The sequence below is a fragment of the Pavona decussata genome, unplaced genomic scaffold (assembly GCF_977016875.1).
Source record: "Pavona decussata unplaced genomic scaffold, jaPavDecu1.1 SCAFFOLD_41, whole genome shotgun sequence".
Taxonomy (NCBI): Eukaryota; Metazoa; Cnidaria; class Anthozoa; order Scleractinia; family Agariciidae; genus Pavona; species Pavona decussata.
Genome location: NW_028145463.1, coordinates 1529237 through 1541595, shown reverse-complemented (window position 1 = coordinate 1541595; position 12359 = coordinate 1529237). Strand labels below are relative to the sequence as shown.

The 12359-nt window shown below is 40.5% G+C and overlaps 1 protein-coding gene across 2 annotated transcripts; it reads left to right on the top strand.

Annotated features, from left to right (window-relative positions):
* The first annotated feature begins 1441 nt into the window (after window positions 1-1441).
* Window positions 1442-12221, top strand: LOC146482966 (uncharacterized). Of its 2 annotated transcripts, none has more exons than XM_085106586.1 (3): window positions 1442-1608; window positions 7548-9910; window positions 11471-12221. In XM_085106586.1, exons 1-3 carry the CDS (start codon window positions 1599-1601, stop codon window positions 12062-12064), a joined length of 2967 nt encoding a protein of 988 aa, XP_084962712.1. In that variant the 5' UTR covers window positions 1442-1598; the 3' UTR covers window positions 12065-12221. The 2 variants fall into 2 exon arrangements, with proteins under 2 accessions (XP_084962712.1, XP_084962713.1); XM_085106587.1 differs by lacking the exon at window positions 1442-1608 and adding an exon at window positions 5760-5920.
* Window positions 12222-12359: the final 138 nt, after the last annotated feature.

The window sequence follows — 12359 nt, the reverse complement described above, 5'->3', positions numbered from 1 at the left end:
GACGTTTAATAACCTTCGACAGCAACTGCTTGAGATGGTCATTTCGCTTTGTAATAATAACATTTGTGCGCGATCAACACAGCTTGCATATCAATCTACAAAGTGTGGTTCTAATAACGGCATATTTCGTATGCGTCTTGCAATGAGGTTAAAAGCAATTCAACCCCCCTGACTTTAATTGCTAAATTCCTCGCTCATCAAATGGTGATACAAAATGATGAGTGATAACACTGATACCTTTGTTGTCGCAGTTTTCAACCAGTTAAAAAAACAAAAAATAGGGGGGAAGAGAGGGGGCGCTTACCGGCGGGGGAGGGTGAGGTGATTATTTCACGGATTTGGTCAAAGGAGGATATTTCTCCTCAGTTCTCCCTGACTTGCTTGTTAAGAGTTGTCAAGTGTTAATTACAGTGTTTCAATACTAATTACTAGTCGTTTATTCCAGCTTCAACATTAGAACACCGGTGATCCTTTCCCATCAATGAATTCAAAGGCCAATTTCTGTGTTAGGAGACCTGCACCTTTTAAAAGCCGTATTTTCACTGGACCCTAATAACCTGCAGCTGCATTATTTTTAGGGTTGGAAGCATTGTTCTGTTGTTCGTTCGTTCGTCCTCTCGACCAACCATGTAAGACGTTGCAAACGGTACAGGTCGCCTCTGAACCTTCTCAAACTCATTAATAATTCATCAAGAGAAAACAAAGAAAATCACTACCGTGACCGTGGTTTGGATATGTGATCCTAATTACCATAAAATTTTGCCAACTTTAGCCTTGAATTTCTCCAGGAATTATTGATCATTTGAGAAGCCATATCAAACACTCGAAAGTGTGTTTCATCAGATATCCACCACCTCGAAGTCGTTTAAACAAACTCGGCTGCGCCTCGTTTTTTCAACCTACTTCTCAGTGTTTGGATATCTGTTGAAACACTCTTCCTAGTGTTTGATATATTAGTTCACATCTCTGAATTGCTGAAGTTGAATTGCGCTGACAATTTGTAGGGATCGATATTGGCAGATGATGGAATTATATCATGATTGTCGCTTTTCTGGCGGATCGCTCATTACCGTGATGTTTTTACGAACTCCCAAACGTAAATTTTATAAGTTTTTGAGTTGCACACAAAGTTCTTTATAGGCAATTTCCTAGTTGCTTTGAACCTCATTATGAAAGCGAGGCCGTGCATCGTCGTTTCCAATCATGTGCAAACAAAACTAATTTTCATATGAAAAGGTTTGCACTTGACATCACTTTCGTAATGGGTAATGGGGTTCAAAGCAACTCGGAGATGACCTGTTTTGCACCTCAAAATTTGTATCACACGCCTAATTACAAACACACTGAAACAGACCGCAAAAAAATCTTGTCACGAATATACGCGTGTTGTCGAAATCATTCGTTACGATTTGTGCATACTGTTCAAATAAGCGGCATACATAATGATTGACAGGAAGGCGCGACCTTTAATAAATAGTACTGCACGCACGGCTCGTGCGCCATTTCTCGTCACCTGGCAAGCAGAGGTTTCACCTTATAAAGCAACTCGACAAAATTGCACAAGACGATAATTTCAGTTGAAGATTTCTAGGCCAAGGATGAACAGAGGTATGTTGAACAATACAGTTTCAGCGTTTGAAGATAACTTGGGACGTTTATATTTGAAGTACCATGCCGAGTATCATGGCCGAACTATGCAGAAACTAAATTGACTGGAACAGCGTTCGAGTTAAGAAAGGCTATGATAAAATCCACGTCATGGCTCAAGTTCTGCACCAAACCGTGTATAGCACGTGTAGAGTGATTGTTTTACCCCATTACCCCTATTGTTTTGCAGCGTTCGCGTTGCTGTTGGCCATGGCGTCGTCGTTGCTTAAAATGATATATCCCTTTCAGTGCAACTGACAGTCACATCAAAGCTCGCTTCAGCCATGTTGTATGACAGCATGGTTGCTACTTTTGAAACAGTGGGTAAACCGTTAAACGACACCATTCAAATGATACTTAACAGTTTGATCATTTTTTTCCTGTATAGCTTTGTTTTTAATGTTTTGCAAAATGCGAGCAATACCAGTTGTTTGTTTGTTTGTTTGTTCAGTTTCATTGGGAGTGACCGACCTTCAAAGCAAATTTGCAGCCTTGGTCGCATCCAACACCGTGACAATCGATCACGTTTCATCTTAGGGTGTAGAATGGCCATGAGGAAAAGGGAGGGAGGGGAGAGAGGGGTGTCCATATGGCAATGAACGAATTTGGCGTGAAAATCACTGAAGGGTATGGGCAAGAACGCTCTTAGGACAAAAGCGGGGAAGAACGTTCTACTTGTGTTATACTGACTTCAAGACCATCGTTACCATTTATGCAAACCACCCGGATGGAAATTTTCGGCATAAATACGAAATGATTTAGCTTGTCTTAACAGAAGATGGATAACATGCAAGATGTATGAACATCAGCTGTAAATCCCATAATGGGTAATAAAAATGCATCACTTTGACCAGAAGCCCAAAATTTCAGAAGTGCTCCAAATGGAATGATGCGTACCATTTGATTTTCCAACTGGAATTTCCAGATTTTCCGTGTAAATGGTAAGCACCCAGACTTCAATGGTTAACTAAGTTTTACTGAGGGACACAAAAACCAACGAAATGTCAGAAAACAAACAAAAAGCATTAAAATACAAATAGAGACTTTTCCTCCGTTGTGTTCGACATATGCATTGGCTCTTACAATAAACTTATACACAAACGTTGAGCTATCTTGGTCGAAAGCCTCCGAGTTAATGATGACCTGAAATTAACTTTGTATAGGCAAGTACCCTTAGGTTGATAGTTGGTTAAAAAAAGTCATTTCGTTCTGTGGTGTATTTAATTTTTATTTACTGTGTTCGGTTTTTTCAATATCATTTTACGTTCTTGTCTGATATTGAAAGTTTAGTGGAATTGATATCAAAATACAAAGTGGTAAAAAACGATTCTTCCGATCGATACCAGAGCCGACTGAAGTGGAATACCTGCCAATAATCACAGAAACAGCAATGTTCATTATCTTGTTTAATTTAGCTGTTTCCAATCCGATGAGAAATTTATATTTTCCGAGAACGACCCTTCTTTTCGTTGACAACAAAATGTCAAACAGGTGCGAAGATTCTCCAGAGAAACCATCAATTAACAGCCCGAGCTCTCATTTTGGCTAAACCTGCCACCTTATTCTCCCAAGTAACAGTAAGTAAAGCGAGTGACACCCATTATGGAGAATTGAGAATCTGAACGCTTGGAAGCTAGTTCTCTAATAGGACCTAAGTCAGAATTATCACGGAGAACAATGAACATAGTACTGTAAAAACGCCAGTTATCAAAGAGATCGATGGGAAAGGAAAACGAGGCGTGATGATACTGGTTGTTAACCGTGATCATTACAGGGCTGAGATAGAAAAGGCTTCCAAACGTTTAGCCAAGAAATCAGAGAAATAAGAAATTTAGTTTTTTCCCTCGATTGTTTAAAAAGGAAAATAAGAGAAAAGACAGCCGGAGAAAGAAAAACAAATTCTTTTGCTGTTGTTGCAAGAATTCTGCATGGAGTTTGTTCAGTAAAAACTATTTAATACTAAGTCAATTCGGTTTGTCAATATTTTGCGAGGTAAATTAAAATAGAGTATTTTCTCCACTTTTTTAAACTTCTTAGTGATTATAAACATTTATGTGGGAATTGACCCAGTTCGCACACGTGTAATATAAAGATAAAAATAAAACTCCAATTGTCATAATGACAGTTTTTCAATCAGTTGACATAGTTTTTGCAGAAACCTACGACATCTTACAACGCTGTTGCATATTGGTTTGTCTATGATGATGAGGTTATGTTGGTTCAGCTGATTTGCCGGATGGAGTAGTTTCTACTTTTCACACATAAGAATCACAAAGTGCTCAAGTCTGAGCAGTCAAAGGAAATTTGATTTTAAATGGAGAAATTTAAGGATTTTATGGTGGCCCGCTCCTGTTTACTTGGTGACATTTTTGAATCGCCCTTTTTGGCAGGAACTGGATTTTACCAATTTTTTTTTTAGTTTTGGCACCCTAAATGAAAAATATTTTAACGTTAAGAAAATATTATTTATTTTGTTGTCGCTCTAAAAACGATTGAGATATCATTATATTTTTAAACCCCTATTTTTCAAAAAATGCTTATAACTTTGAAATCCAACAACAGATTTTTTCCTTACTTCTTCGAATAAGACTCAGAGCTCAGTCAAGTTTTATACCTGCAAGTTCCATAGGAATCAAGGCGAGACAACTCGCTACACAGAATGCTGTTTATAGTTATGGCTGAAAATGCTTTGCTAATACATTGTTTAAGCTGAAGCACAAATATAGGCATTTTTGGTAAACAATAAGGTTTTCAAAAAGGCCGATTTTTCAAAAATTTAAACTACCATAACAAAATTAATAAAAATCTTCTTATTAATATGAATGTGCAAAAACTCAAGAAATCCCTCGAATCTTTCCCACCAAAAAACTCGAATAAAATAAGTTACCAAGGCGCCAATAAATAGGAGCGAGCCACCTTAATTTCATACACAGCCATTGATGATGGTCTGGAGAGTCAGTTTTCCTAGAACACAACGAGGTATAGATTGCTTAGTATTCAGTCAAGTGAACAGTCACGACCTTACAGGCTGGAAACATGCACGTTTCACTACACAATATTTTATTATTCCCACTCATCTCAAGAAATTTTTTGTAATAAACCTTGACTGATCCCTGTATTCAAATACTTCTAATGCTCTCGGGTTCTTTTGCCTGGCGGTCGAAGATCCAAGTTCGGGTTCAAACAGCTCCAGTCACGTAATGTTTAACGAGAGGAAGTAAAGACTGAATGGGCACAAACGCGCTGACACGCAATTCTAGCCGGACGTTCTAATTGTGCGTCCTCAGAGCCAGTTTGAACCGTCTCAAATATCATTATACTAATTATAAATAATGAAATACAGAAAGCAGGTTACTGGACAAAGGAGTTATTCAATGTCTTCAGAATCTAACAGCTATCTGAGATGACTCAGTTTATTTCTCTGAACGGTGTATTTGTACATGATATACTTTGTGGCTATAAAATTTTCCGAATAATGCTCTGCAGGGAAAATGTGAGACTGAAATGTTGTATCCGGTTGCATTCCGTCAACTTTATTCGCTGAATCCTTTTTTAAAGTGTTTGAGTTTTTTTTTTTTTTTTTTTTTGATTTCATTCCTCCGCTTGGATGTGCTGAATCACGCCGAACGATTTTTAAGCATGTATAATATAACATTGGTGTATCAATAACGTGTCCAAGCTAAAAATCAAGCCCTCTGACGAGCAATAAAATTTTAATTTGCTTTAGCATTTTGTATCTCACTCTTTCCCAACAAGTGACAAGGAACTAACTCATACTCCGACTAATAATTGGTATTTTTGAGCTTCGTATGAATATTCACTGAAAAGACTGACCAAATCAGTGTTCTTTTTTTCCTGGGCTGTTGATGCTCATTCTGCAAGTAAACTGTGACAAGTTTTGACAAGTTTAAAACATGCACTGCCGGTATCAATCTTTCTGAGAAAAAGGGCTAGAAAATAGGCACATGAGGGTGAAATTCAGTGACAGTAGTTTCCATCCATTCTTCAACTTACGTCAAGGCACCACTTATATATATACGTAACTAATAATATTTCCGCTACGCACTTCAAACGAGGAAACACTAGATTGTCATTTAACAGGCCACCTATCACGTACGTTATGCTGAATGTCACTGTTATAAAAGGAAAGTTGGAATCACATTATAGTCATAGTCAGTTTCCTATTCTCAAATCATCTGGTCGAAGAGCTCAGTTGCTTTTCAATCACGACCAAGAGAAAGACCCTGATCTCAGAACGGTCTTACGATGACAGGTAAGGATCTTTAAAATCAGCGAACTGTCACACACTCGTATAGGCCGCGTGGTACTCGTAGAAAGCGTAATTAAATTGTGTAGAGTGTGAAGTTGTGAGCGCTGTGAAGGGCCGTGAAAATGCTTAAAAAATCCCCCTGAACATAAAGTCCTAGAAAGGATAGTGGGATGTCAAAAATGAAGAAAAATGTTTGATCACAGCGCGATTAATTTTGAGCTCACGGCATGGATTAGCTATAACGACGCCCAAGCGAATGAGTCATGACTAAGCAGGCCGAGGGCTATGAGATCAGCCGTGGAAATTTCTTCCATTATAATGACGGGCCGAAGATGTTCTCAGTCTACTATCTTTTCTTTTCATTCGAAAGGAGGCACTGTGTACATGTACGTATCCAACACTTATTCAAAGGTGTAAAGGTCTTTTATAACCCTTTAAACCCAACATCACCTTACAAATTCTCCTAATTGATCTTCCTGTTGTTCTTATAGAAGTAGTTGGGAGAAAATGTGTGAAATGAAGGAATTGTCTTTGGTAATGCTTACAAAACGAGAAATTAGCTGCTGATGAACCAGTGGGGCTTAAAAGATACAGCTTGATCATTAGACACGGAAAAACGTTACTACTTATGGGCTACATGGCTCTATCATCCATTAGAGCGCTTAGGGTTATTAAAATTTTCAGTAGAATATAGAGGAGCAGAAATATGGAATAGTTTGCCAACAACATTAAAGAATATTAAGTCAATATACAATTTTAAGAAAGAAGTAAAACTATTTGTTCAGAAACAATATGACTCTTCGCGCACGACAAAACGGACAAGTATGAGCTGTTTCATTAATAAAAATATTTCATAGAAATCTTGCTACAATTTAATGTAATTACGCCACCATAATTAGCAAACGATTGTAAAGTTTGTGCGTATAAAAGGGAGGTCTCCTTAGAAAAGCTCTAACGAGCTTGCAGAGATCTTCCAGCTACTAGATAACTTGTAGATTCAAGTGATGTATGTAAAATTATATGAGTGGCAAAATAAAATTATTATTATTATTATTATTATTATTATTATTATTATTATTATTATTATTATTATCACGGAGACTGTTTAACTTGAACGTTGCCCAAGTCTACCGTTTGTTTTTATAGACCACGCTGTCCAATGTTGCAATGTGAATCAAGGAGTTTAACTCCAGAACGACCTTCTGCAACTAGGCAACTTTTTGACAAATATAGGAATTTGCATCACGTTTTTTTGACTTTCAAATGTTATGTGACCTTTCATGGCCACAAAAAACTTTAAGAATCCTTCCATGTCATATGATAACACGACTCGACATGTCCAAAAATGCTGGACGAAGAAATTTTAAAAGTGAGACTAGCTGATGAATTAAGGACCTTATTTTACCTTGCTTGGGGGATTAAGGAAATTTGAATCGTAATTTAACTGAGGTAGCGCTGGCCTCTAGAGCGGCTCTTTCAGAATTCGCTGACATTTAAACAGAGTAGCTTTCAGTTGTTGGCACTCTACTATATCGAACTGACTAAATGTCACCGTAGAATATCGATTTTGACAAACTTGTGCTGAAGTAATGTATAAGCGACAATTTACTGACAGAATTCTTTACTACAGGAGCTGTTTGGATCTATGCCGCGGTGTTTGCCGTTGCTTTGTCATCCGCTTATGACACGTCGTCATGGCAACGCTTCTGGTGGTGGACTCGAGGGCAGTTGTGGCCTGCAAATGTAACCGATGTGTTAAAGGACGCCTATGGAACGTGTGAGAAAGAGGATCTGTACTGCTTTCAGAGGCTTCCCTCTTGGGCTGAGGAAGATTCCACCGAACTCCTTGCAATCGACTCTGAAGGGACTGTGTATCAGTGGAAGTTTGACTCGAAGAACCCAACCGCTCACGCCGTGTGGCAAGCTCTTCACGACCACCAGGAAACTTCCAATGGCAAGATTGTAAACAACAAAGCCTGGGATCCCGTGACATTGGAAGGAAACAAACCTAAAGCGAAGCAAGACTCTTTCATGTATCGCGATCAGAATGGGGTTAAGTCCTTTCTCCTGGACGATGACAACTGTGACTGCCTATCTACCTTGAGTATGGGTCACGGAATGTGCCTTGCTGGTCATCAAACCCGATACAGCAAAGCCAATGTGTTTGGTGTCGATAAACTGTACGACCCGGCTTGTCGAGGGCCGTCTCCAGACTATGGTCTGTCACTTTACTTTCGAAACGCAAAGAAGCTGACCCTCGATGACTTTGGTGGAGGCTGGAGAGCGTTCTGGTGGTATGAGAGAGATACCACCTGGCCAAGGAAAGTCTCAGATGTACTGGGAAGTCCGTACGGTTCTTGCAATGGGTTTGACGTCCACTGCTTCCAGCGTCTTCCCAGCTGGCTCAAAGAAAACGGCACAGAGTTGTTGGCTGTAGACTCGCTGGGGACAGTTTACAAATGGACCTTTAATCCCAAGAATCCTGTTTCTCACGCAGTCTGGGTGGCATTCCACGATCACAAAGAAACGCCATACAATAGTGTCCTCAACTCGAACCCCTGGAATCCAGCTGCACTGAAAGGAAGTGCGCCTTCCAGGCCCCAAGACTCTTTCATGTACCGTGAACAAAATGGAGTCAAATCTCTTTTACTCGATGATGACAACTGTGACTGTTTGTCATCACTCAATCTTGGTCACGGCATGTGTCTCGCTGGCCATTCCACAAGTCACAGCAAAGAGAATGTGTTTGGAGTTGACGCCCTTTACGATAGTGGATGCCATGGTCCTGTTCCCACCATTGGACTGACACTTTACTATCGCGCTCGTCTCCCAGACTTGCACAGCTATGGCGGAAAATGGAGAGCGTTTTGGTGGTGGAATGCTGGCGTTGCTTGGTCCGCCTGTGAATCCCAACAAGCCAAGGATGTACTTGAAAAACCATATGGAACATGCTTTGGTGGTGATCCGTTTTGTTTTCAGCGGCTTCCAGCATGGCTTGAGGAGGACTCCACGATGATTTTGGCGAGAGACTCTCATATGAACGTTTACAAATGGTGGTTTAACTCGTCTAATCCAACAGCCAAGGCAGTATGGAGCGCTTTCCATGATCATGAAGAAACAGCGGCCGGTGTAGTGTTGAATCAGCAATCGTGGAATCCCAAAGTATTGCAAGGCAAATCGCCCGTTGTTGACCAGGACTCCTTCACTTATCGTGACACAAATGGTGTAAAATCGGTGCTACTGGATGATGACAACTGTGACTGCCTCTCAACCATCCAGCTTGGAGCAACTGTCTGCAGTAGCAACTTTGACCCAAACGCTCGTGGAGTAGACATTCTATACGATCCTGTTTGCAATCTTCCAAACCCCAACAACGGACTTGCCCTGTACTTTCAAGTTCCCGAGAAACCGTTAACATTTGACGGATACGGATACAAGTGGACAGCCTTTTGGTGGTGGCCAAAAGATGGACAGTGGCCGAGTAACGTGACAGACGTGTTAGAGAAATCGTTTGGACAGTGCAAAGAAACGGATGTCTACTGTTTTGGGAGGCTTCCTTCAAATGCAAAAGAAGATGGAACCAAGCTTCTTGCCATTGACACTGAAGGAAATGTCTACCTCTGGAAGTTCTCTTCTGGAAATCCAACCGCACATGCAGCCTGGATGGCCTTCCACAACCACACAGAGACACCTTTCAGCAGAGTGAAAAACAACAAAGCGTGGAATCCTAAGGTTCTAAAGGGAACGGCACCGAAAGCTGACCAAGATTCTTTCATGTATCGATCACAAGCCGGGGTCAAGTCCCTTCTATTGGACGACGACAACTGTGATTGCCTGTCTTCACTTAGCTTTGGTCATGGTATGTGTTCAGCTGGATTTTCCACCAGTTATGGTCCTGCGAACCGATTTGGTGTCGACGCCTTGTACGATACTCACTGCAACACCCCGCGTCCGAGCGTTGGCCTGACTTTGTATTATTCCACAGAAGAAGAGGTACTACAGCTAGTAGTAAATACACTTTAGTGTACACTAATCAATGACCAGTAGGGAGTGCGGGGCGTGTCCTCTTTTCTGCTCAGACGAGATAAGTTTTCTATTTCACTCCTGATCCACCTTGAAGTGCTTAACTGCTACCTTATGCACTAAACAATGTTAAGCTCGAGAGAGGGAAGGGAAGGGGAAAAATTGGACGTTTCTGAAGAATTTTCGATAAAAATTATGTCTCACAAAAATAGTCAGTCAATCCCACCGCTCAAGATAGCAAACGGGGTACACACAACATAGGAAAGGAGCGAGGGAATTCCTAAAGAGAAATCATAAGGCCTACAATTTTAGGCTTCCCCGTTTGGAGATTTACAGGTCATGATTTCTATAAACTAAGCTATTAAAGCGATACAAGGCAAACAAGGCGGCTAATGAAAAGGTGTAAAACGAAAAGATTACAGTTCACTTACTAGTTGGCAGTTGTGTTTTAAGCTCATTTTCCTTTTGGGTGATTAATTTCGCTTCTACTTGGATCCATGTTCCTGGCAAATTTGACAGTCGAATGTCCGAAGATGAGGAGGGAAAAAAAGTCAAGAACCTCACATCTGCCTTGGATTCCCTTCCACTGCTGGGGTTTAAGATTGATAGGTGCACCATCAGTGTTAGTAAGGAGAATCTGGAAGGCAAACAGCACCACACAGGGAACTGTTGATAGCTTTCACTGTACGAGGTTTCAAGTTTAAAACTGAACCACATTAGCGAGACTGGTGGTGCGAGTCTTGCAACGAAGGGGGTCAAGGGAGCAAAGCGCATATGTTATAAACTGGTCCTGTTGTGGCTTCGACAAACTTTGAAAAAAAATACTTGTCAAACTCATTAATAATTCATCAAGAGAAAACAAAGAAAATCTCTACTGTGACCGTAGTTTGGATATGTGTTCCTAATTACCACAACATTTTGCCAACTTTAGCCTTGAATTTCTCCAAGAATTATTGATCATTTGAGAAGCCATATCAAACACTCGAAAGTGTGTTTCATCAAATATCCACACACCTCGAAGTCGCTTAAAAAAACTCGGTTGCGCCTCGTTTTTTCAACCTACTTTGCAGTGTTTGGATATCTGATGAAACACACCTTCTCGTGTTTGATATATTACATAAACTCTTTGGAGGAAACGATAAAAAGTTTAGGTTCTTACAAAGTTCGAATTCTACATGTGGATCAAAAGTAGCTCGATCCACAGATATATTGCTGATGACAATATAGGTTATTTTCAATTTAAATTATTTGTTTGTGAAGTTTAATGCTCGGCCCCACTAGCACTTGTGCTATAAACACTGCCGAGGGTAAATAAAGGTTATTATTATTATTATTATTATTATTATTATTATTATTATTATTATTATTATTATTATTATTATTATTATTATTATTATTATTACAATGAGGGTACCCCAAGATCCTATGATTTAAATACAACAAAGCAGAGACAAGCTTGTTTCAAAATGTCTACATGCTCTTCGCATGATGACGGCTAACACCTCTAACAGGTCAACCATTCTTATTTAGGTGGTGCATCACGTGACCACTTGTAAGCACGGTGGAAACTGGCTCGCATTCTGGTGGTGGACGGCTGATGCAACCTGGCCTTCTCAGGAAAGTGACGTGCTAGCCTACCCCTACGGTACCTGCAACTCTTATAGCGTTTATTGCTTTGGACGCATCCCATCCTGGGCACGTGAAGACTCCACCGAAATGCTCGCTATCGACTCTGAAGGAAACGAGTACTTGTGGAGGTTTGACTCTCACAATGCCGTTGCACATGCAGCGTGGTTGGCCTTTCATGATCACGTGACCACTCTGGCTGGCGAGGTCTTCAACAGTCCAGACGGATGGGATCCAGTGGTTCTGAAGGGAACACAACCGAAAGCAAAGCAAGACTCGTTCATGTATCGTGAACAGAACGGTGTCAAGTCCATTTTGATGGATGATGACAACTGCGATTGCCTCACCACGCTAAACATTGGCCATGGGATGTGTAACGCTGGGCACAGCACCAGGTACGGTCCAGCAAACCAGTTTGGAGTGGACGCTCTCTACGACCCACACTGCAACGTTCCTCGACCGGAAATTGGACTAACCCTGTACTTCCGGGTGAAATAGTTTCATTAAAGCTGAGCAATAAAAGGCCATAAATTTCACAGCTATCATTCAAGTAGCTAGAGCAAGGATGTGATGACATAGACTAGAATCAGCCCTTTAATGTTAACATCACTAGTGTAACCTCATAAAAAGACCATTAAAACGTTGCTAAATGTTATGTCATTCGCGTTATCAGTTGACTGAAGGAAACAACCCCTTTCCCCTCTCCGACCCATCCCTAGAAAACATGTTAAATTGGATTGCTGGAAAGCTCTAGTCGCACCTCACCTTTTTTGTCGGCGACGGGAGATCGACA